Source organism: Chiloscyllium plagiosum, unplaced genomic scaffold, assembly GCF_037043375.1.
Source record: "Chiloscyllium plagiosum isolate Xiang-an unplaced genomic scaffold, Cpla_swu_hap1 HiC_scaffold_10, whole genome shotgun sequence".
NCBI classification, from domain to species: domain Eukaryota; kingdom Metazoa; phylum Chordata; class Chondrichthyes; order Orectolobiformes; family Hemiscylliidae; genus Chiloscyllium; species Chiloscyllium plagiosum.
The window spans coordinates 62,334,321-62,357,978 of record NW_028270148.1 but is presented as its reverse complement, the minus strand read 5'-3'; the positions used below and the strand labels follow the sequence as shown (position 1 = coordinate 62,357,978).

The window sequence follows — 23,658 nt, the reverse complement described above, 5'->3', positions numbered from 1 at the left end:
CCCATTTGAGTCTGCACTGACCCTCTGAAGAGCATCCCACCTATCCCTGTAACCTTACATTTAGCACAGCTAATCCACCTAGCCTGAATATCCCTTGATGCTACAGAGGAATTTAGTATGGCCAACACAGAACCAACACATCTTTGGACTGTGGGAGGAAACCAGAAAACATGCAAATATCACACACTGTACCCAAGGCTGCAATTGAAAGAGAGCCCCTAGCACTGTGACGCAACAGTGCTAACCACTGTGCCATTGCAACACCCAAAAATTAAAAAAGGAAATTCCACAGCTTCCAAAACCTATGCTGTACTGCATTGACCTAGTCACTGGATTGATAGCCCAGTAACATTACCACTTTGTTAGCAACCCTCCCCATTTCTGCAATCAAAAAGCCAAATCTATATTAAACAATTACTTTTTAAAGAAATGTTGTTCATCAAAGGTAAAGTCAGTGTTCATTGAACATCCCAAGTGCCCTCGAGAAGATGGTGGTTAGCCACCTCTTAAAACACAACCGTTCATGTGATATATGTTCTTGTGTATGCTCTGAACTCTTAGGCAAATGTTAACTACTACAGTCAATTTAATAGACATCAATAAATTCCCAAAACTTGTTTGTTGCTTTTTGTTTATAGTTTAGATTCATCCATCACCATACAGGTTACAGCCTATAGGTCAATCAAGAAGAGATGTAAAATTAATTAGTTAGACTCCAGTGGTTAAGTATTACACAAAATATATTAAAATATTGATACCATCATACTAAATTTGGTTAGATTTTCCAGTACTTCTCTTTACCTCTTACTGAATATCAATATACCTGTAGTTAGTTGCCTACATTAGAAACAAATACTTGTACGCTGCAAACTGTTCATGCTCATTGTGTCAAAAATTAATTTTTCAAAACAAAGTTAAGCAACAATGTCTTGATTTACACCTAATCTTTGATTCTAGCTTCCACCACCACAAACCAAACAGACATCATTAAGGGATAAAGTCAAAGAAATATAAATAAGATGTAACTGGTCAGTTCACTTAAGCAGACTCCATTCTCCCTCACATCACAGACACTTGAGACTGTATCTTAGCCAGTTTTAGAAGACATAGATGCATGCAAATTACTTCCAGTCGGCTCCAAGGAATATCCACTTAATCCTTATAACTGAGATTCTATTGACTGAGCTTTCAGTAAGTTGATAATGAAATGATGACCAGGGAGCAATCAGATCTCCATCAAATTTTGGTTTCTGTTTGTCGAGTGATTGTCTCCATATGATGCCTCGGTTAACATTCACATCTTCCACTCCCCCAGCCCTGAAGAAAGGGTATACCCGAAACATTGACTTCTCCACCTCCTGATGCTGCCTGGCTTGCTGTGTTTTTCCAGCCTCCTGCCTGTCTACTACTTGGTCCTTTTTGAGTAGCATGTGAGGTCTGCATCTGCAGACCTCACTTTCTCCTCAAAGATTTTAACCTACTGCGAATCCTCTTACAAGGATGCCTTCCTTGAAGAAGCTGTCTTCCTGAAGGGCTTATGCCCGAAATGTTGATTCTCCTGTTCCCTGGATGCTGCCTGACCTGCTGCGCTGTTCCAGCAACACATTTTCAGCCCTTTTTGAGTAGCAGCCAGGAACCATTGGCATACCATAAGCATCAGTGCCTGATGCCAGCAATTCACAACACATTTTGAATTATTTAGATGAGGGAACTAAATGTACTATATTCAAATTTGCAGATGACACAAAGCTGGGTGAGAGGATGCACTGTGAGGAGGATGTTAAAATGCTTCACTGTGTTTTAGACAAATTGAGTGAGTGGGCAAATGCAGGACAAATGAAGTAGAATGTTAGTAATTGAGAGGTTGAAAGCGAGGTTTGAGTAGATTTGTAACTCAGGTTGAGGTTCTGGATGTAGATTTGCTTGCTGAGCTGGAAGGTTCATTTTCAGACATTTCATCACCATACTAGGTAGCATCTTCAGTGAGCCTCCGGAAGAAGCACTGCTGGTGTTTCCCAAACCTATAAATAGAACGCAGGAATCATCAGCAGTGCTTCGTTCGGCGGCTCACTGAAGATGTTACTTAGTATGGTGACGAAACTTCTGAAAATGAACCTTCCAGCTCAGCAAGCAAACCTACATCCAGAGGTTGTTGAAAGTAAACTTGCAGGTGGTGAAGAAGGCAAATGGTATGTTGGCCTTCATAGTGAGAGGATTCAAGTACAGGCGCAGGGATGTCGTGCTGCAATTGTACAGAACCTTGGTGAAACCACACCTGGAGTACTTTTATGCAGTTTTTGCCTTGATCTGAGGATGGATGGCCTGGTGATAGAAGGGGTGCAATGAAGATGTATCAGATTGAGTCCTGGAATGGTAGGATGATGTATGATGGATCAGTTAGGACCATATTCACTAGAGTTTGGAAGAGTGAGGGGGAGGATCTCATAGAAGCCGATAAAATTCTAACAGGAATGAACAGGGCAGGTGCGGAAGGATGCTTCCAATAACCTGGAGTCCAGAACTAGGAATCAAGTCTAAGGAATCAGGATAGGCCATTCAGATGAAGAGAATTTTCTTTTTTCAGAGAGTGGTGAGCCTGTGGAATTCTCTGCCATAGAAGGTTGTTGAGGAAAAAGACACTGAATTTTTTTTAACGAGTTAGATATAGTTCTTGGAGCTAAAGGGATCATAGGATATGGGAGAAAGCAGGAAGAGCGTACTGAGTAGATCGATCAGCTGTGATCATATTGAATGGTGGAGCAGGCTCAAAGGGCTGAATGGCCTAGTGCTGCTCCTATTTCCAATGTTTCTATGTCATGCCACAAAAGGACTGTTTTCGTATGACAACTTGTGAATGCGCTAAGTATTATGGAGCAAGAGATGTAGAACATTTAAGCAGCAATGCATAGATTGCTGGGAGGTATGTGAATTCTTACTTAATATAGTAGAGGGTGTTATCTATTTATGACGTGTTGCATTAGCAAGAATGCACTTAGTGCTCCTCCAGTCCAAATAATTAATACAGGTCGTTCTAGTATAACACATTTTGTCAACGCGAATCAGCTCAATGCGATTGGCAAATAGTGGACATTGTTTGGATAACCCAAACTTTCTACTGAATGGATGTAGCGATTTTCTATTGCAACCCCTTTAGCACGATTTTGTATATGGGTTTTCCATAGAGTGAATTTCTATAGTGCGAGTAACGCAACCATAGCATTCTACCAGGACGCCCTGTAGAGGATCGAGCACAAGGAATAATTTGATGCTCAGTACCCAACAGTATTGCTAAATATTTTTTGGATAGTGTTATTAACTTGTACACTTTTATTAATGAAAGTATAAAAAAAGCTAATATTTATAAACTAAAATTATTTTCTTAAAATATGTGCTGGACTTTGACAAGAGGAGTATGGAAGTGGGATTCTGTTTCATTACAGTTATGTTTACTATTAATTATAGCACATGTTTTGACATTTTCTGTTCTCCTTTCCCTTTTACTGTCACATAGAATGCAACTCTTCAGGCTGAGAAACAAGCCTTGAAAACTCAGCTGAAACAGCTAGAAGCCCAAAATAACAACTTGCAAGCCCAAATCCTTGCACTTCAGCGACAGACAGCATCTTTACAGGAGCACAATACCACCTTGCAAACACAGAATGCCAAGCTGCAGGTTAGAATTTGTGTTGGTGTTTTTTAGTTTCAAAGTTGATGCATCATTTACTGAAATAGAATACTTTTCTTGATTCAAAAGCAAAAGTGGTTTTTCAATGAAGTTACAGTATGCAATACTTTTCACCTATGCTAGATTTCTAAAATATTCTGTAAAACGCACGATCTGTATCCAAGCAATATTTTCGAATTAATGCTTTCCTTGATGGAAATTGGGCGTAAGAGGTTTACCATAAGAAACAGCACAAAGCATTCACCAGCATTCTGCTATAATACAATGGGACACATTTTCAGAAGAGATGTATTTACAAATCTGAAAAACGTGTCTGAAATCCGGTTCACAACATTACTAGACCTCATTTAAAATAAACAGCAATCTGACATTTTTTCTATTTTGCATATGCAAGCATAATATCAATGACAACTTTTACAGCATGAAAGAACAAAATAATATGACTTCCCTCTCGGTACTTGAAGTTTCCTGATTTATGCTAAGTAGCTGTTTTATATAAATTCATACTCGTAAAACCAACTTTTCAGATCAGTTTTCAAATCAATTAAAACCTAAATTCTAAAGAATAGTGTATCCACAATGACAAAAATTGTGATGCCTTTATTGATTTTGTCTTTGCTTGTTGACTGTGCCTTAAACTCCATTTCCAAGTAGAATTGAAACAATCTAGTGTAATCCTAAACATTTTCAATAAATACCATGTAATTTCATGTGGGAGTATTCAGATGCAAGGTTAGAAGAAGTACCTGAAATAAGGCAAGGGGAAAAGAGATGGGAAATAAAGAGGACAGAGGAAGAAGAAAGGAATAGAGTGTGCAAGAAAAATAAAGGTTTTTAAGGGATAGAAAGTTAGAAGCAGTTAGAAAAATCCTGGTGGACAGTAGGATGACTTTAAAATTAGTTGCATATGTTGCATTTGTTGGAAATTCCTGATGACTGGCATGGGAGAGTTACATATTCAGAAGTGGGAGGAAAAAAGTTGGAGCCAAAATCAGGTAGGGAGATGACAACTAGCTGAAACTGCTAGTGGATTGGTAGTATGCACACTGGGTTAACGTAGCCATAATCTGAGGATGAGAAAGCTGCCCTCTCATTAAAGTGAGATGACTGATGGTGGTTTAATCTGGAACGACAGCATGCATCAAGCAAGGGGAGAGGTTGAGAAGGAGAGCTGTTCATGGTAACCTCAGCTAGTGCAGAATTGAACGTACACTGTTGATACCACACTGCATGGTAAACCAGAAGATCAACCGAGCTAACCACCCTCTTCATTTATTTCACCTCGGGAGAAGGCTAATGAATTAGTAAAGCTATATTTAGGCTAAAAAGAGTTTGTAAATTTAGATGAGAATTGCAAAGGTGCTTAATCTCAGGGCAATGGAATAAGTCTTCCTGGACTTATTTAAAGCAGTCTAATGTTTATTGAAGTGTTTAAAGTTAACATTAATTCATTTTTCTTGATAGGTGGAACATTCTACCCTTGGTTCTCAAAGTGCATCCTTGATGACTCAGAATTCTCAACTTCAGAATCAGCAGTTGTCATTGGAGAATGAAAATGAATCACTGATAAAGGAAAAAGAGGAGTTGAAATTACAGTATGATTCACTTATCAAGGATCATGAAAAACTAGCTAAATTACATGAACATCAGGCAACTGAATATGAGGCCCTCATCAATAAACATGGAAGTTTGAAATTTGCTCATAAAAATTTAGAAGTTGAACATAAAGAACTTGAGGACAGGTATGTAATTCTTGATTTTTCAAAAATATTTTCACTCCTTTAAACTTCAGAAGCATATGAAAAATGAGTTGTCTTGTGAAGAGCTCAAAAATAAGATCATTGAGCAATATTGACATTTAAGAGATTTCACTACTGTGCAGATTTTTTGGTCAAATAAATATCACTTCTATATGTAAACACACTTTTATTCTGAATAACAGCATCTGCTCCTTTACATCAGCATTAGCAGCTGTCTTCATTGTTGCCTGCCTGACATAAATTAGACTAGATTAATTTATTTACCAGTTTGCTGATTTTAATTTGAAGTTGGTTACTCTAATTGGAAATTGTGACAGTGAAAGTCCTATGCAAATCTTTCAAAAGTTTGATATTGTTTTAAAGCTTCTATGAGTTTTGATGGGAGTTTAATTTTCATTTAACAATTAATTCAAGTTGCCTCAATTTGTTCTTCTAGTCTTAGCATGATGTACCTTAGTGACATCAATTCCAATTGATCAAATCCTGCTGCCTGATTTAAAATTTGATTCAATTGTTTGTGGATTCTTGCCAGTGAGAAATTCATATGTTTTCTCTTAATACTATCTTATAACATTGTTTGACCTTCCGAAGTGTAATCAGGCAACTGCTGTGTCTGTTAGATGACTATTGTGATGAGAGGTGTGTGATATTTATACTGTTTTAGAGTTTCGATTTAGTAATAATGGCATATGGATGTGTTATTTTTGTGAAGGGCTTTTAAAAGGAAAATAACTACGTTTGACATTCCTTCTAGAACAGTGACCTAATTAAGTATGTGTCAGAGAGCTCATGGATTGTTTTCATTATGGTGGCTTACGGCAGTGGGATAAATAGTGAAGACTATAATCTTGTTTTTGGATCAAGATGATTTTGGATTGATATTAGTTTAGAAAACCCATAGATTGAAAGCTGTGACAGCTTTGAAGGAGACCTGACTGGAGTCAGAAACAAATGGAGAATAGAATCAAAAGGTGGTGTGAAGGAATGCTGCTATTGCAATAAGATTTGAACATGCTAAAGTCAATTTATATGCTGGAAGTTAAATGGGAGATAGTTAAACTGATTGCAGTAGTAGGAATGTCTAAGGAATCCCCAGAAAAGGGAATATCAGGAAAGCATCAGTATTAAAACTACAGTGGTAGTAAAACCAAAAATATATTTTCTTTGAATGTACCAAGAAGGAAAAATGACTCAAGACAGTCAAGAAACTTTTTTATCAATGATGAAGAAGAATGAAACTGCTGGAGACTCTGAATTGTATCTCAAAAGAAGAGGTAAAATCTTATGCTCGATCTCGAGAAAATAAACCAAGGAGGTGAAACACTGGAGCAAATCAATTACTGATACTGGCTGATGATGTTTATTTTGTCTTCCAAAGGAAGTAATGACAGAGAAAATATGAAGATATACATGGAAGTAATAAATCAAAGCCATCATGCAGAGTTAAGTTAAAAAGTGACTTAGTGAATGAAGACGTTGTAGTTGGCATGGTGGAGCAATTATTGTCGAAATGGATTGATTTTATCTTGGGAAATAACTGGTTCGAAAATATTGGCGTCACCAATAGTGGTGGTTTAACCAATAAAGGTAAAAGAAACAGAGAAGCTACAGGAGGACATCCTGGATTTCTTTTCCTGACTACGTTGTGACTAGTCCTCAGACCCAGGAAGATGAATCTTTGAATCAGAAAGATCACTTGGAAATTTGATTATCAGAATTCTCAATATTTAAATAATGGAGATGAACGGAAAAGTGAATGATAATGCAACAACAAATCCTGAATTGAGAGAATTATATCAAACAGACTGCTCAAAAATTGAATCAGGACTAATACCACACTGTTATTACTCGACAAAGAAAGTATGAATGAGGAAATAGAGACGAACTCAAAATGGGCAGTGATCCATGATAATTTTATCCAAATGTATAAGTACATTTTACAAGTTGCTCATGAAATTGCAGTAGTAGGTCATTTAGCTACTAAGCAAACCAAAGCTAAAATATGAAAACATTTTTATTGGCCAGGATTACTTAAAAGATGTGGTAACGTTTTACCATGCATGTGAGGTAGTAGGGAAAACCCAACTATGAATTAAGTTCACTCCTTTAAACCTGATACCAGGTTTTAATAAGCATTTGAGAGCTTTAATAGATTGTGTAAAACCCCAGCCTAAATCCAGGAATGGGAATTGGTATCATAACAATAATGAATGTTTCTGATTGATTTCCTGAACCAATGTCTTATTAGAAAAATTAGTGCAAAAATAGTAGTGGAAGCATTGGTTCAATTTGTTTTGTGAAGGTGTGGATTACTCAAAGAAACATAATCGGATCAAAGTTCAAATTTTATCTGACAAATTTTCAAAGTAACAATAATTGGTTTGGAAATAAAGCAATTTACATCTTGCAATTATTACCCACAATCTCAAGGTGCATTGGCAATATGGCATCAAACTTCGAAGACCACAGTTAGAGCCCATTGTCAAGCTATACGTTAATGATTAGGATAATGGAATTCCCTTGTTACTGTTTGCCATTAGGGATGCGCTCAGTGTGTCTAAGATTTGATCCTTCTGAAGTGTTGAATGGACATGAGGTGAGAGGACCACTGAAACTGATAAAAGAAAATTTGAAAAATCGAAGCTCAGCGACTATGCTTCCAGCCTATGTTTTGAGTTTCAGGGAGATACTAACCAAAATATGAGTTGCCAAAAAGCATTTGAAGAGTACTCAACAATGAAAACTAGAAAAGATTAAAGAAGCTGATCTTCAGAATGTTGTTGCTGGTGACAGGGTATTAATATTGTTACCTGTCTCTCTGGACCATTAAGTACAAAGGTCACTGGATTTTATGAAATCGAGAACAATTCAATTATGTAAATTATGTAGTGGGTATTCCAGACAGAAGGAATTGTCAGTGTAATGCGTTCTGTTAATGTACTAAAGAGATATTATGAAAATCAGGATAATCGGAAAAAAGATGTATTTATGGTAGTGAAAGAAATGGGCAGTGAAATTAAGATATAGAAACAATTGGAGAATGAATTAGAAATTTGAACTTTAAAAGTTGATTCTGCAGAAATGAGATTGTACAGAGATGCTTAAAAAGATGTTAGCATTATATACTATCTTTCAGCAAACTTTTTAAAGTGCGTTATAAAGGCTATCATGGACTCATAAATCAATTTGTATGAGTGGACTTGAAAAAGTGTTTAGTGTTCATAATGCTAACGTAGGGGATGCGTTAGCTATGAAAAACACCCTCTCAGACTCATTCCAGACAGGTCAGCTCAAGTGAGAGAAGAATGATGGAGTGTTGCTGAATTGAGTCATTGTCACACCTATCATCAAATATTCTGTTTTGATTATCATGAGTCAGCGCAGTAACAAAAATGGATTGTCATCCTATTCCAAGATGAGAGAAGTGTGTTGAAAAAATTGGGCTTTATTCATTCAATCCATAATTGACTTGCTAAAAAGATGTTATCAAAATTTGTTGACTGATTCAGCCAAAGAAATATTATTTTTTTATTGTTGTAGCATCATGCATTTTAGAATGAAATATGCGCCAGCAAGCTGACTAAGCTGTTTGATCAGTTACAAAGAGTCAATTTGGTTATAAATCTGGCAAAAAGTCAATTTGCCAATGAAAAGGATACTTATTTGGACCGCACTGTTGGACAAGCTCAAGTTACACCTGGAGAAGCAAAAGCAAGGGTTATTTTGGATTTTCTCAGGTCTAATACATGACAATTTATGATATATTAGCATGAGTGAATTTTATCACAAGCCTGTTCTGAACTTCAGCACTGTGGTGGCTGCTTCAACAAATTTGTTAAAGCAAGACAGACAATTTGAATGGACACAAACTGTCAAAAGTGCCTTGCACTGAATTATGCAAAGCTATTCAGACTGGCTGTTTACATTGGTGTGGGTGCTATTTTACTAAAAGATGACAAAAGATGGATCAAATAGTATTTTGTTTTCCTATGGTTTTCCTATGGTTCATGCAGTTTTTGACCAAAATAAAGTGAAATTCTGCAAGTAGAAATTCACCCCACAAACCTATATGTGTGCGTGTGGGGGAGGGTATGAATGTCTGAGTGTGTGTGTGTGTGTAAGTAAAAGGGTATAACTCTGTGAGTGTGTGCATGTGTGTATGGGAATGTATGTGTGAGCGTATGAGAGAGGGTCTTGTGTGTGTGTGTGTGTGTGTGTGTGTGTGTGTGTGTGTGTGTGTGTGTGTGTGTGTGTGTGTGTGTGTGTTGCAATGGGGTCACCTGTATTGTGACGTGAACCCAAGATCCCAGTTGAGGCCATCCCCATGGGTACTGAACTTGGCTTTCAGCCTCTGCTCGACCATCAAAACGTCGATTTTCCTGCTCCTTGAATGCTGCCTGACCTGCTGTGCTTTTCCAGCACCACTCTAATCTTGACTCTGATCTCCAGCATCTGCAGTCCTCACTTTCGCCTACTTTTCGTTGTTGCCTATGCCGAAGTCCAGCTTGGAGGACGGTCACCTGAAGGTCCCAGGTCGAATGTCCCAACCGTTGAAGTGTTCTACAACTGGGAGAGAACACTCCTGTCTGCTGATTGTTGTGCGGTGTCCATTCATCCATTGCCATAGCCTCTGCTTGGTCTCGCCAATGTATCATGCCTCATCTATTTGTCTCATATGCTGCAGTCAAGGATGTCCTGAGGCATGGTGCATTGGCAAGACCAAGCAGAAGCTATGGCAATGGATGAATGGACACCACAACAATCAACTGACAGGACCGTTCCCTCCCAGTCGGAGAACACTTCAGCGGTCCAGGACATTTGACCTCAAACCTTCGGGTGACCATCCTCCAAGGCGACTTCGGGACAGGCGAAAAGTGGCCAAGCAGAGGCTGATAGCCAAGTTCGGTACCCATGGGGATGGCCTCAACCGGGACCTTGGGTTCATGTGACACTGCAGGTGACTCTTTTGCACTACACAGACAGACACAGACACTCCTACACACACACACACACACACACACACACACACACACACACCCCTACAGATACATACACACACTCATGCAGACCCCCTCTCATACGCTCACACATACACACACACACACCTTCTCACAAACTTCTACCCCTTTCCACTCACACAGACACTCATATCCCTCATATGGTATTGTTTATGATATTGACACCTATTTAGAGGTAGTTTCTGATGTAGAAGTAGGCCTGGTAAGAGTTTAAAGTGTTTGAGTTGGAAGAAATGTTTTAATTTTAGTCCACTCAGAACAACCTCGGCCATCCGAACATCAATTATCCGAACAAGATCTGAGTCCCATAAATGCTTCCTTTGTTTATGATCAGTTATCCAAACAATAAATTATCTGAACAAAATACTCTCCACGTCTCATTCAGATAATCAATATTGTTCTGTATTGTAATAGTAATATATACTATATAACATGGTTTTATAAATGAATGAAAGTAGTATAATAAACATCGGATTAGTAAAGGGTTATGAATGAATGAACGGGAACCCGGTATTAATTATTATAGCGAGCTGATGAGTGAGTTAGTGAAGAAACATTATTTTCTTTTGAGCCTACATATGCATTGTTTTTTAAATCAATTCTTCTCTACTTCCACCTGAAGGAGAAAACCAGCTGCAGATACATTTCAAGAATATGATGCTTTGCAAACCTAAGGGTAATTGAGCTAGACTCCAGAACATAATCCGGTCTTGCAACTAATGTTTGGAATGCTTGGGACATGGTATTTTGCAAAATGCTTATCATTGCCTCCCTTAATCATATTCACTGATTTCTACTGTCGTCAATCCTGCATACATTTCACTGAAAATTTTGCATCTGCACAGTTGATTGCTTATTATCGCACTTTAATTGAACATTTTCTATTATAAATTCCTTTACTCAGGTCTGAAGACCTCCTTGTGGGTCTGCTCCTGGGCCTGGCCAAACTGGCCATCAACAGGTCGAGGCAGCGGGCCGTGGAGGGGGTCGTTAGGGCCGACTGCCTGCCCCTCTTCCGCGGTTACGTTAGAGCCCGGGTGTCCTTGGAGAAGGAGCACGCGGTGTCGACCAACACCCTGGAGTTGTTCAGGGGGAGGTGGGCGCCGCAGGGAGTGGAGTGCATCATTTCTCCCTCCAACTCTATTTTGATTTAGTCCCTACCCTCCCCTTCACTGTTTTGATCACACAGCACTGCCCTTTGATGTGAAGGGCAGTGTTTGTCACTGGCCACCCGGGTGTTTTCCTATCTTCCTGGTGGTGGAAATTGAATAAAGATTTGTGCACTTTGTGTCTTTCACTGTGTCTCACACCTGCGCACACACACCCTGGGTGCTGGGGGAAAAAATAAGCACTACCGCACTTAGGTGGTGGTGTGGGGGTTGAAAGAAAAAGAAGAAAAAAAAAAGAAAAGAATAGGAAAAAAAAGAAAAAAGAAAAGAAAAAAAAAGCAGGGTATGAATAAGCACTACCGCACTTAAGTGGTAGTGTGGGGGTTAAAAAAAATAAATTCCTTTACTCACTCAAAGTGGAAAGCACTTATACAAAGTAGTCGTGCTGAAGGCATGGATAGCAACTTCAACTTGTACTTTTCTTGCACTTGCTTGGTTTCCAATTTAATATTTTTGAATAGGGTTCTGTAAGCTAATTAATATGACCATTACATTTTGTAAAGCTTTAGTTTAGTCTTCAATTTAGGATTATAGTCAAATAAGAAGTTCATATATTTTACCTAATTCAATACTTTTTTTTAGATTAGGTTAGATTACCTACAGTGTGGAACAGGCCATTTGGCCCAACAAGTCCACACCGACGGTCTGAGGAGTAACCCACCCAAACCCATTCCCTTATATTTACCCCTGACTAATGTACCTAACGCTATGGGCAATTTAGCATGGCCAATCCACCTAACCTGCACATCTTTGGATTGTGGGAGGAAACCGGAGCATCCAGAGGAAACCCACGCAGACATGGGGAGAATGTGCTAGCTCCACACAGACAGTCACCTGAAGCTGGATTCTAACCTGGATCCCGGCACTGTGAGGCACCTGTGCTATCCACTAAGCCATCGTGCCATCTTTTAAAAGAAAAAGAAACAGATTTCAAAAATCTATATAGCTATACCATTTCCCATCTTTTACGCTGTATTTTCAGCCAATACAATACAAAAGTGCAAAGAACAATACAGTACAGGAACAGGCCCTTTGGTGCTCCAAGCCTGTGCTGACACATTTTGCCCTTTCGTACTAAAGCTGTCTTCACTTAAAGGATCCATGTACCTCTATTCTCTTTCTATTCATGTATTTGTCCAGTTGACTCTTAACTGCTGCTATTGAGTCTACATCCACCACCTCCTCTGGCAGCACGTTCCAGGTATTTAGCACCCTTTGTGTGAAAAACTTGCCTCAAAACATCTATTCTAAACTTTCCACCCTGTACCTTGAACTTGTCTCCTAATAATTGATCCTTCCACCCTGGGGAAAAAAGCCTCATACTTTCCACTCTATCCATGCCATTAACAATCTTATAAACTTCTATCAGGTTGCCCCTCACCCTCCTGCATTCCAGTGAAAACAAAGCTAGTCTATCCAACATTTCTTAATCCTGGGGATGGATTGACAGATGAGAGGACAAAAGCCGGAGGAGACAAGAAGGAGTTTGTTCTGAAGGAGATGAGGGGATGAAGTAAAGATATGATAATTTGGAGAAAGGAGGAGTGTGGGTTAGCAAGGAAGGGCAAGAGGAACGTTTCTGGTAAATAAGGGAAGAAACGAGCAAAAAGTGAATAGAGCAAGGAAATATTGAAGTGACTTAATTCCCATTCCTTTTGGAAAAACTGATTAATTCTTTTATCATTCTTGATCCCAACCATTTTTTTTCCAATTCCATTCCACCTGCAAACCTCTTTTCTCTGCTTTTGGCTGCTTCCTTGAGTCTGAGGACCCTGTTCTTCGTATATGGGGTGGCACAATGGCTGAATGGTTAGCACTGCTGCCTCACAGTGCCAGGGACCCTGGTTCAATTGCATTCTTAACGACTGTCTGTCGAGTTTGCACATTCTCCTTGTGTCTGCGGGGTATTCTCCAGGTGTTCAGTTTTCCTCCCATAGTCCAAAGTTGTGCAGGTTAGGTGCATTGGCAATGCAAAATTGCCCTTAGTGTCCAGAAATGTGCTGACTAGATGGGTTAGCCCTGGGAAATACAGGGTTATATGGATAGGGTAAGGGGTCTGGATCTGGATGGGAAGCTTTTCGTAGAGTTGGATGTGGACCGAATGGCCTGCCTCCACACTAGGGATTCTGTGATTCTATGGTTGAATTGGAAATAGCAGCTTTGTCCAAGATTCTCCTAAATTTTAACTCAACATAAAGTGGCACAGTTATAATGGTTGAGAACGTAGAGTTTTGGTGACTTTTTTTCACACTGTGATAAATGCTGGGATATAAGGGTGGGTCTGGGTGGGATGCTTTTCGAAGGGTTGGTGGACTTGAAAAGCCAAATGGCCAGCTTCCACACTGTAGGGATTCTATAATTAGTATTATTAGTATCTAACTATGTAGTATAACATGATTTAAGTATGTGGCAAATCTCGACATTCTTGTAATCTCTATCATTAAATTGCTTATTTATCTAAATAGTCCTTGTTGAAGGATTATATGGTGGCTCAGTGGTTAGCACTGCTGCCTCACAGGACCAGGGTCACTCGTTCGATTCCAGCCTCAGGCGACTGTCTGTGTGGAGTTTGCACGTTCTCCCCGTGTCTGTGTGGGTTTCCTCCGGGTGCTGCGGTTTCCTCCCCCAATCCAAAGATGTGCAGGTTAGGTGAATTGGCCATGCTAAATTGCCCGTAGTGTTAGGTGAAGGGGTAAATGTAGGGGAATGGGTCTGAGTGGGTTGCACTTCGGAGGGTAGGTGTGGACTTGTTGGGCCAAAGGGCCTGTTTTCACACTGTAAGTAATCGAATCTAATTAAGCATTTTTTTAAAATGTGGTTGAATTTATATTTCATCAGTTAGCGTTATTTTTAAAACATGTCCATTATCATGTGCTTGTTGCAGGGAGATGGTAGCCTGTTGGTAATTTCACTTGACAAGTAATTCAGCGTTCTAAAGAAAGGACACTGTTTCTCTCTGTCTACAAATGCCATACCTACTGAGTTTCTCCAGCTATTTCTGCTTTTGTTTAAATAGTTCAGAAGCTGGATTGGAAATTGTGGCTGAATCTTCCCTTTTTTTTCTAGCAAATTGGTATAGAGTCATAGAGATGGACAGTATGAAAACAGACCCTTCGGTCCAACCTGATCAGATATCGCAACTCAATCTAGTCCCACCTGCCAGCACCCGGCCAATATCCCGCTAAACTCTTCCTATTCATATACCCATCTGAATGCCTCTTAAATGTTGCAATTGTACCAGCCTTCACCACATCCTCGGGCAGGTCATTCCATACACGTACCACTCTCTGCGTGAAAAGGTTGTCCTTTATATCTTTCCCCTCTCACCCTAAACCTATGCCCTCTAGTTCTGGACTCCCCGATTCCAGGGAAAAGACTTTGGCTATTTATCCTATCCAGACCCCTCATAATTTTGTAAACCTCTATAAGGTCACCCCTCAGCCTCCGATGCTCCAGGGAAAAGAAAGATTCATAGAGCATAGTCTGCCATGCCTTCAACTTTTCACGCAGTCATCTGCTTATTAGTTATGCATTTGTCCAGTTCAGTCAACTCATGCAGTTATTCAGCAGGTTTGGCAGAGCTAGCTGTTGTCGGGACTTTGTGACATTTACATTGCTGGCACCATATTCAACCATAGCTCTATGATACTTTCGAAACTGCCCATTACACTGTCATGTCTGGCTGTTATCACTAAGAACGTGACCCAGAAGGTATGCTTAGTAGCATGCTTTTAGGACAAAAGCAAATTACTGCGGATGCTGGAATCTGAAACCAAAAGAGAAAATGCTGGGAAATCTCAGCAGGTCAGGCAGCATCTGTAAGGAGAGAAAAGAGGTGATATTTTGAGTCTAACTGACCCTTTGTCAAAGCTTTTAGGACATGGGCTTTGAGGTATTGGTGAACGGATGGTGGAGCAGAGCACAATGTTTTGTCTTGCAGCCGACTAATGGTGGTTACACCACCAAACCCAGGGTTTAGATTAGAGTGGTGCTGGAAAAGCACAGCAGGTCAGGCAGCATCCGAGGAGCAGGAAAATCGACGTATTGGGCAAAAGCCCTTCATCAGGAATAGCCACCACCAAACCTAGCCAACTTGTGCTCCGATAACAGCCTGAGGCATTTTTCAAACAAACCAAGCATCCAACAGTGAAGGAGGAGGTCAGTGATCTTGTGCACTCTATGTGAGTAAGTGCCACCATCTTTTGTCAACTGCCTTACACTCATTGTAATTTTGCCCACTTTACAGTAATATTACTAAGGCTAATGGTCTACAGCTCTCACTCAACTCCTCCTTTTGTCTCATTACAAGAGAAACAGTCGCACAATCAGGCCAGAAGTGCAAGAACAGGCTGAAGGTGGGTGGCTGGGTGGGTAGATGATATCTGCCCTCTCACTCCCTATGAGGAGAAAATCCTGGATTTAGCTGGGAAAATTAACACGGTTTAGCTAAATTAGTAAGCTTCACAAAGCTGTGCTGCACAGCTTTCCCCTTACAAGTGTTAACTGATTCTTAAGTTGCAAAAGCTTCTACCCCTATTGCACAACTAACAACCCCTCTTATGTGGCATGCATAGGCCCTCTGTTCCAAAGAGGGCACCACTTGAGCCCGTCAGCTCCTCCTCCACCTGAGGAAGAAGTCACTGAACCCTCAAAGCATGCACTGGCAAGGCTTTCACTTACATCCTCCACCATCTTAGAGACTTTCACATCAGTGGATACCTATTTTGATTAGACTCTGAGGAACAATCTGGTGACTACATAATTGACACAACTGTAAAACTGAATAAGAAGGAACTCCACATGTCATTTGCATGCAGAGGACTGCCATGTTCAGGCATGATGATCCCAAGATGTTGTCCATTAATAACTTGATGCAAATGCACAGACAGGCACAGGAACATGAGGCAGGTACATCAGAAATACTGAATAAACTGGATTGAAGATTGGAGGAGTCCACTGCCCTTATAAGTAACATGCTACCACCTCCTGTGCAGTCTGCGTGGGGCTGCAGTGGTGAAGACAGCACTTGCCCTTGCTGCACCCATTTTGATATATGCACCCTGATACTAATTTGGGAATATCAGAATCAGAATCATTTTTCTGTGACTTAATTCCTAAGCTTTATCTTGGGTCCTGATACTCTATGACATGGAGACCAACCACAAAGAGGGAAATGCCATGCCTCTGCATGAATTTCAAGAGTTATTTTGCCAAATTCAGGTGTATTTTGTTTGGAAAAATGACTTGAGCAATATTGACAGATTCTAAGTGTAGCTGGATTACATCTCATTATGTTGGGTAAGAGTGGGGATCACCCAAGAAATTCATTATAACAGATAATGTTTTTACAAGCCTACAGTTCTGAATTTAAAGGTAGTAGCTCCGAGGCATTCTACAGCAGTGATAATTATGGAATGTGTTTGAGTTAGCAAACACAGGTGACGCTTAAGTTTTCATGTGATTAAATCAACTTTACAGAGGTTATAAGAATTTATTTATTATAAACCATGGAATGATCATGATTAGGGGTGGCACGGTGGCTCAGTGGTTAGCACTGCTGCCTCACAACAACAGGGTCCCAGGTTCGATTCCAGCCTCGGGTGACTGCCTGTGTGGAGTTTGCACATACTCCCTGTGTCTGTGTGGGTTTCCTCTGGGAGCTCCAATTTCCTCCCACAGTCCAAAGATGTGCAGGTTAGGTGCATTAGAGGGAAATGGGTCTGGGAGGGTTACTCTTCGGAGAGTCGATGTGGACTGCTTGGGCTGAAAGACCTGTTTCCATACTGTAAGTAATCTAATCTAATCTAATTACTTGAAACCAAGATTTGTAATGTTTGATGCTTGTCAATTGTACATGAATTGCACTTTGATGCAAGGTATGTAGTGCCATTGATTCTGTGGATGCCTGAATTGCCCTAGCAGGGCTTCACATTGCAAACATGTTCACCCTACCCTCATAGAAGGGGACAAAAAAGTTTAATTCACCCACAATTTACATGTTTAAAGCCATTTTTCCTTCTTTATTGTGCATTTGGTCAAAGCTGGCATGCTGCCTGATTTGTACTATTGAGAGAGAGTTATAGGCTTAACCTAATTGTCAAGTTTACCTTCCCAGTCTCCATCTTCAATTTAACGTTGTTGTCCTCATAAATCCCATCAGCTTTCAGGATCTCCAAGTTCCTATCCAACCTTTTCACTTGATTGTAAATCTCCCCAAATTTACCCTTCAGCTCATGGCTTACCACATTTCTTTACCCACTAGAGCAATTCACTGCCCTCCCATTGAAAACAGACAAACTGGTGGTAACGTGTGAAACTCTCTCCTCAATGCAGTATCAGATGCTACTCTTATTTTGAAAGAGGCTTGTGACCTCAGTTTAATCCTGATATGCTGAGAGTCTGTTTGGTATTTGAGATTATTGAGATAACCATGCAAAAATGCCTATTAGCTGAAGTTCAACTGGACTTCAAACAGGTACTATAACTGGCGTTATTATTGGAAAATACAGCAAATGAAAAATATAAGTTGCAGGGTATTCCAATAGAAGTGAATACCCTCACCAGTCCAACTGAGCTTGGGAATACCACTTGAGTGAAGGCAATTGCATAGCCTCACTCAGGACATAGCCTGAACAGAGAGACTCTCGGTCAGCCCACAACAAAATCCAAAAACAAAGCCAAACCTCGGCCAAACGGTTATAAGTTTCTTCAAGATCTGGTCTGGCAAGCCATTGTATTTGCTGCCAGTATGCAGACTCGAGACAGCAAAAGAGTCGAACTAGATCTCAGTTAGGTAAGTGAACGTATGCACTCTCCTGGATACCAGAGGGTATCCAGGCGAGTGCATAACCTGGAAAATTCACCTACATATGGTTTGGAACTGTAAAATTGGTTCTTATTTGGATGTTGGCTGAAAGTGTGTTGCTGGAAAAGGCTTATGCCCGAAATGTCGATTCTCCTGTTCCTTGGATGCTGCCTGACCTGCGCTTTTCCAGCAACACATTTTCAGCTCTGATCTCCAGCATCTGCAGCCCTCACTTTCTCCTACTTGTTTGGATGTTGCTAAGCAATCAAAATAAACATCTGGTGAAATGGTCACCAGGTTCTAACGGCGGTCAGTACTACTGTGGCCATTTCAGTGATCGCAGAACCAGTCTTTGACAAAATTCGCTATGGACTCCAACTGTTAAGTTTAAACAAGACCTCTGCTAGACTGAGACCCTAAACTAGAAAACCTTTACAGATTAAGGGTATGACTTCGGTTCTGGTCTCTTGTTGAAAAACATTTCTTTCAATACCACTGATTGGAGTGAAAGGCTTGACCCCAGCTTAATGGGGCAAATTTGATTGAGAAAAATTCACCTAGATTGGCTCAACATTCTTCGATTAGAAAATAGCTGCCTCAGTGAAACCCAAATTAAATATCCAAAAATTTTTCAGAAAGGTCTAGAGACTATCAAAGGAGGCAGCGCCACCTTGCATGATGACCAGAAAGTAATTCCCCAATTCTGTGATGCCCACCTGGTGCCATTTGCCTTATGGGCAAAAATAGAGGCAGAAATCAGAAGGCTAGAAACTGAAGGAATCATCAAACCCTGTCCAGTTTGCTGATTGTGAAGCCCAACAGGTTGGTTGGCCTTTGTGGGGATTTTAAACAAATGGTAAACTGCTTTCCACAGCTGGATAAATACCCAGTTCTCTCATATAGAGGATTTATATGCAAAGTTTTTAGGATGGCTGCCTTTCACGAAGCTGGACATGAACCATCTATACATGCAGTTCCAGTTAAATGAGGATTTTCAGAAATATGCTACAATTAATATCTTTAAGGGCCATTTTGGGGATTGTCAGCTTGTGCAATTTTTCAGCAGATGATGGAGAACATTTTATAAGACATGCTTCAGGTTGCCATTTATCTAGATGTACTAATAGCAAGGAAGACCAATAAGGAGCACTTAGAGCTTGGACATAGTCCTGAAATGCTTCTCCAAGGCAGGTATGCACCTTAGAAGGGGGAAAATGTGTGCCCAGGCACTCCCAAGTGACCTGCTTAGGCTATAGAGTCGACAAGACCGATTTACATGCGTTGAAGATAGTAAAAGCAATTAAAGGTGCCCTAACTCCGGAGTCTATAATGGAACCTAGGTCTTTCCTTGGGCCGGAGAATTAATATGGACAGTTTATACACAACCTGGCCTCCACCCTGGCACTTTGTGCCAATTCTTTAAAAAGGGTCAGCCTTGGAAATAGTCATATAGCCAAGCCATAGCTTTTAGGGAAATGAAAAAACAGCTATCATCCTCTAAGGTGTCGGCACATTATAATCTCTCATGAATTCTGGTATTGACCAGCATTGCCTCGCTGTACGGCTGAGGGATATATTAGCTCATAGGTAGCCCAATGGAGAGGAACTAAGAGGAAGCGAGGGCTGGAGATCAGAGTCGAAAAGTGTGGCGCTGGAAAAGCACAGCAGGTCAGGCAGCATCTGAGGAGCAGGAGAGTTGACATTTCAGGCATAAGCCCTTCATCAGGAATTCCTTCTACTTGGATGCTGCCTGACCTGCTGTGCTTTTCCAGTGACACACTATTTGATAATGGAGAGGAACATCCAGTAGCGTATGCATCCAGGACTTTGGCTGATGCAGAGCATAAATAAGCCCAGACAGAAAAGAAGGTTTGGCAATCATATTTGGAGTCAGGAAGTTCCACTGATACCTTTACGGACACAAATTTGTAGTAATAACGGACCACAGAACTCTGCTCGGTGTACTTATAGGACAAAACAGTGCTGCCCATAGCTTCAGGCTGAATTCAGCAGTGGGCTCTAATACTGCATTTAATTACAAGTTGGAACACCATCCGGAGGCCAAATAACACATGCAGGTACATTGAGCTGTCTTCCGCTGACTGATACACCACTGTGGTACCGCCTCTGGAAGAGATAGTAATGGTTTTAAATTTTCAGGACACGCTTCCAATTACAACTGACAATATCAGACTTTAGACGCAGAAAGATTTGGCCTCTGTAAAACTGAAACAACTGACGATGAACGGAGAATCCAAAGGGCCATCACAACCAGAATTGAAACCTTTTTGAATCTACGAGACTAATAGAGGACAGCATATTGTTATGGGGAGCAAAAGTGATTGTCTCAAGTAAAAGTCATAACCAGATACTGGCTGAACCCTACTAGGGTTTCCAAAATGAAGATGTTGAGGAGTTATGTCTTATGATCAAGATTGAATACAGACATAACTGTGTTGGTGAGTCGCTGCCTAGAGTACAGAACCAACTAGGACAAAAACTAGCATCAGCAGCTCCCCTACATTCATGGGAATGACCAGGTAAACCCTGGACTCAGTTGCACATCAACTATGCAGGTCCTTTCATGGGCTCAATGTTCTTAGTCATTGTGGATGCCCACTCAAATTGTTTGGATATGCAGAGAGGTCAGTTGTCAAACATGGGGATGATGATTGTAAAACTGTATGCATTTTTCGCAATACACAGACTCTCAGAAGTATTGGTCACAGATAACGGACTGTCATTTATCAGCAGGAAATTTGAGTTTTTCGTAGAGTCCAATGGTATCCGTCATACAGGGACAGCTCCATATCATCCAACAGTCCAAACTTTGAAGGCAGGCTTAAAGAAACCACATGCAGCTTCACGAGACACCAAATTGTCCTGGTTCCTATTTGTTTACAGGGCAACCTCTCACACAGCTAAAGGGATTTCTCCAGCAGAGTTGCTAATGGGAAGAAGACTCTGCACCAGGTTAAATCTGATCATCTTGGACCTGGAGGGGGAAGGGTGAAACAGCATCAGGAATACAATGTCAGAAGTGACTTCAGTAAGCAAGAGAGACTGTTTACTTCAGGAGACAAAGTTTCTTGTTGGAGCCATGGGAATGTCCCTACATGGTTGATGTGAGGTCAGGTCCAGTGACGTATAACATTCAGTTAGTGAGATGATCCTGAACAGGCACGTGGACCAAATGAATGCTGCAAACTCACAAACCGAGCAGGAGCAAAACGTGACCAACTCCTCGACAGTCTTTCCGACTGTTCGCGAATCCATGGGTTCTCCGTTTCTGACCAGCTTTGAAGATACCTCTGAATTTAAAATGGACACGGCAGATGTCACTGCCTCAACATCTCTGCTACCTGAAGAGGAGCAAGAATTTCTTCTGAGACACTCCAGGCGCAAGAGGCAAGCTACCTGTGTTACACATAGCCTGGAGCAGAGTTGGAGGCAGCTGACTCAGTGATAAAATGTACCAGAAAGAGCTACAAAAAAAAAACAGCCTATGTTCTCTGACTTGGGGGGGAGGGATGTAGTGATTGTAACGAGGTCAGCCAGGTGGGCCTCATAGGATATGAGTTCCCTGATTAGAGCTGTTAGTCTGGTCCAATCAGGGAGTCCTGGCTGACAGATAAGAGCAGGAATGTTGTCTGGATTTGGTGATATTTTAAAACACCAATTCCTGTAATTTTTATCTCAAACTGTACAATTTTTGCTTGTTTTCTAAAGTCAAATTTTATGAAGATATATTTAAGCATTAAGTGTAAATTGATTTGTTTTTTAAAAAAAGATACTGAAGTTGTATAAACAAACTTTTGAACTATTTACAGCATTGATTTTTGTTTCTATGCATCAACTCGATCACTTGTGACATTTTGTTTTGTTGCATAATTTGGACAATTACATTGGCTGGTTTGTTTATTTTACTGTATATAAGTTTGTAAACATAACTTTGCCCAAGATATTTGTACATAGCTTGGGCTTTGTAGCATTATTTATTCAGATTCTATATGGCATGTTTAATAAATGAAGCAGTTTACCATACACGGTTGCAACAAATCATATGATATCATTATGTAGAACCTGCTGTCTAAACTTCTGAAAATAAATTTGTTGTTTAAACAGAAAAAAAAAGAAAAGGAATGTCAGAGCTGACCAGTGCCCTTGACTGGCTCTCGAGGGGCAAGTCCCCGGGGTGACTGAGGAGTTCTTCAGGGCGTTCTGGGACGTCCTAGAGATCGACTACGCACAGGTCCTGGGGGAGTGTCTAAATGTCGGACTGCTGCCCCTTTCTTGGCGCAGGGCGGTCATCGTCCTGCTGCCAAAGAAGGGGGACCTTCGTTCCTTAAAGAACTGGCGTCCGGTCTCCCTCCTCAGCACGGATTACAAAATCTTCGCCAGGGTGTTGTCTTCTCGCCTGGCTTCCATGCTGGCCCACATGATTCACCTGGACCAGTCCTATACAGTCCCGGGTCAGAGGATACACGACAACAGCCACCTGGTCCGGGACCTGATCCATTTCTGTCAACGGGCTGGTCTGCCGAGTGCCTTCCTGTCTCTCAACCAGGAGAAGACATTCGACAGGGTCGATCACGAGTACCTGCTCGGGACTCTGCGGGCATCTGGGTTCGGGACGCAGTTCATCACCCGGATCCGACTTTTGTACGCTGCCGCAGAGTGTCTGATTAAAGTTAACGGGTCCCTGACAGCGCCCCTTCGCTTTGGGAGAGGGGTACGTCAAAGCTGTCCACCGTCCGGCCAGCTGTATTCCCTGTGCGTGGAGCCTTTTCTGCGCCTCTTATGGAGGAGGTTATTGGGGCTGGTTCTGTGTGGCACGGGCACGGGGATGGTCCTCTCGGCCTACGCCGATGATGTGCTCCTTACTTTCACCGACCCGGCTGACCTGGGGAGGATGCACAAGTGCCAGGCCGTGTACTCTGCAGCGTCTTTTGCCAGGGTCAACTGGGCCAAATGTTCCGGACTACTGGTCGGTCCGTGGCGGGTGGACTGTCTGCCGGAGGAGTTACTGGGGTTCAGCTGGAGTACCACCCATCTCCTCTACCTGGGGGTCTACCTCGGCCCGGCTGAGGAATCCTGGCCGGCGAACTGGCAGGAGCTGGAAGCCAAAGTCTTGGCTCGCCTAGGCTGCTGGACAGGACTGTTCCGAGTGCTATCTTACAGGAGTCAAGTGCTGCTCATAAACCAGCTGGTGGCCGCCATG

The 23,658-nt window shown here is 41.2% G+C and overlaps 1 protein-coding gene across 11 annotated transcripts in view; it reads left to right on the top strand.

Moving 5' to 3' along the window:
- ccdc88ab (coiled-coil and HOOK domain protein 88ab) overlaps positions 1-23,658 on the top strand; it is a 399,202-nt gene that overhangs the window by 257,635 nt on the left and 117,909 nt on the right. For all 11 annotated transcript variants that reach the window (XM_043696005.2, XM_043696000.2, XM_043696008.2 and 8 more), the window contains 2 exons: positions 3,512-3,673; positions 5,150-5,427. In XM_043696005.2, the coding sequence (XP_043551940.1) occupies positions 3,512-3,673; positions 5,150-5,427 (440 nt within the window). The remainder of the gene's footprint in view (positions 1-3,511; positions 3,674-5,149; positions 5,428-23,658) is intronic.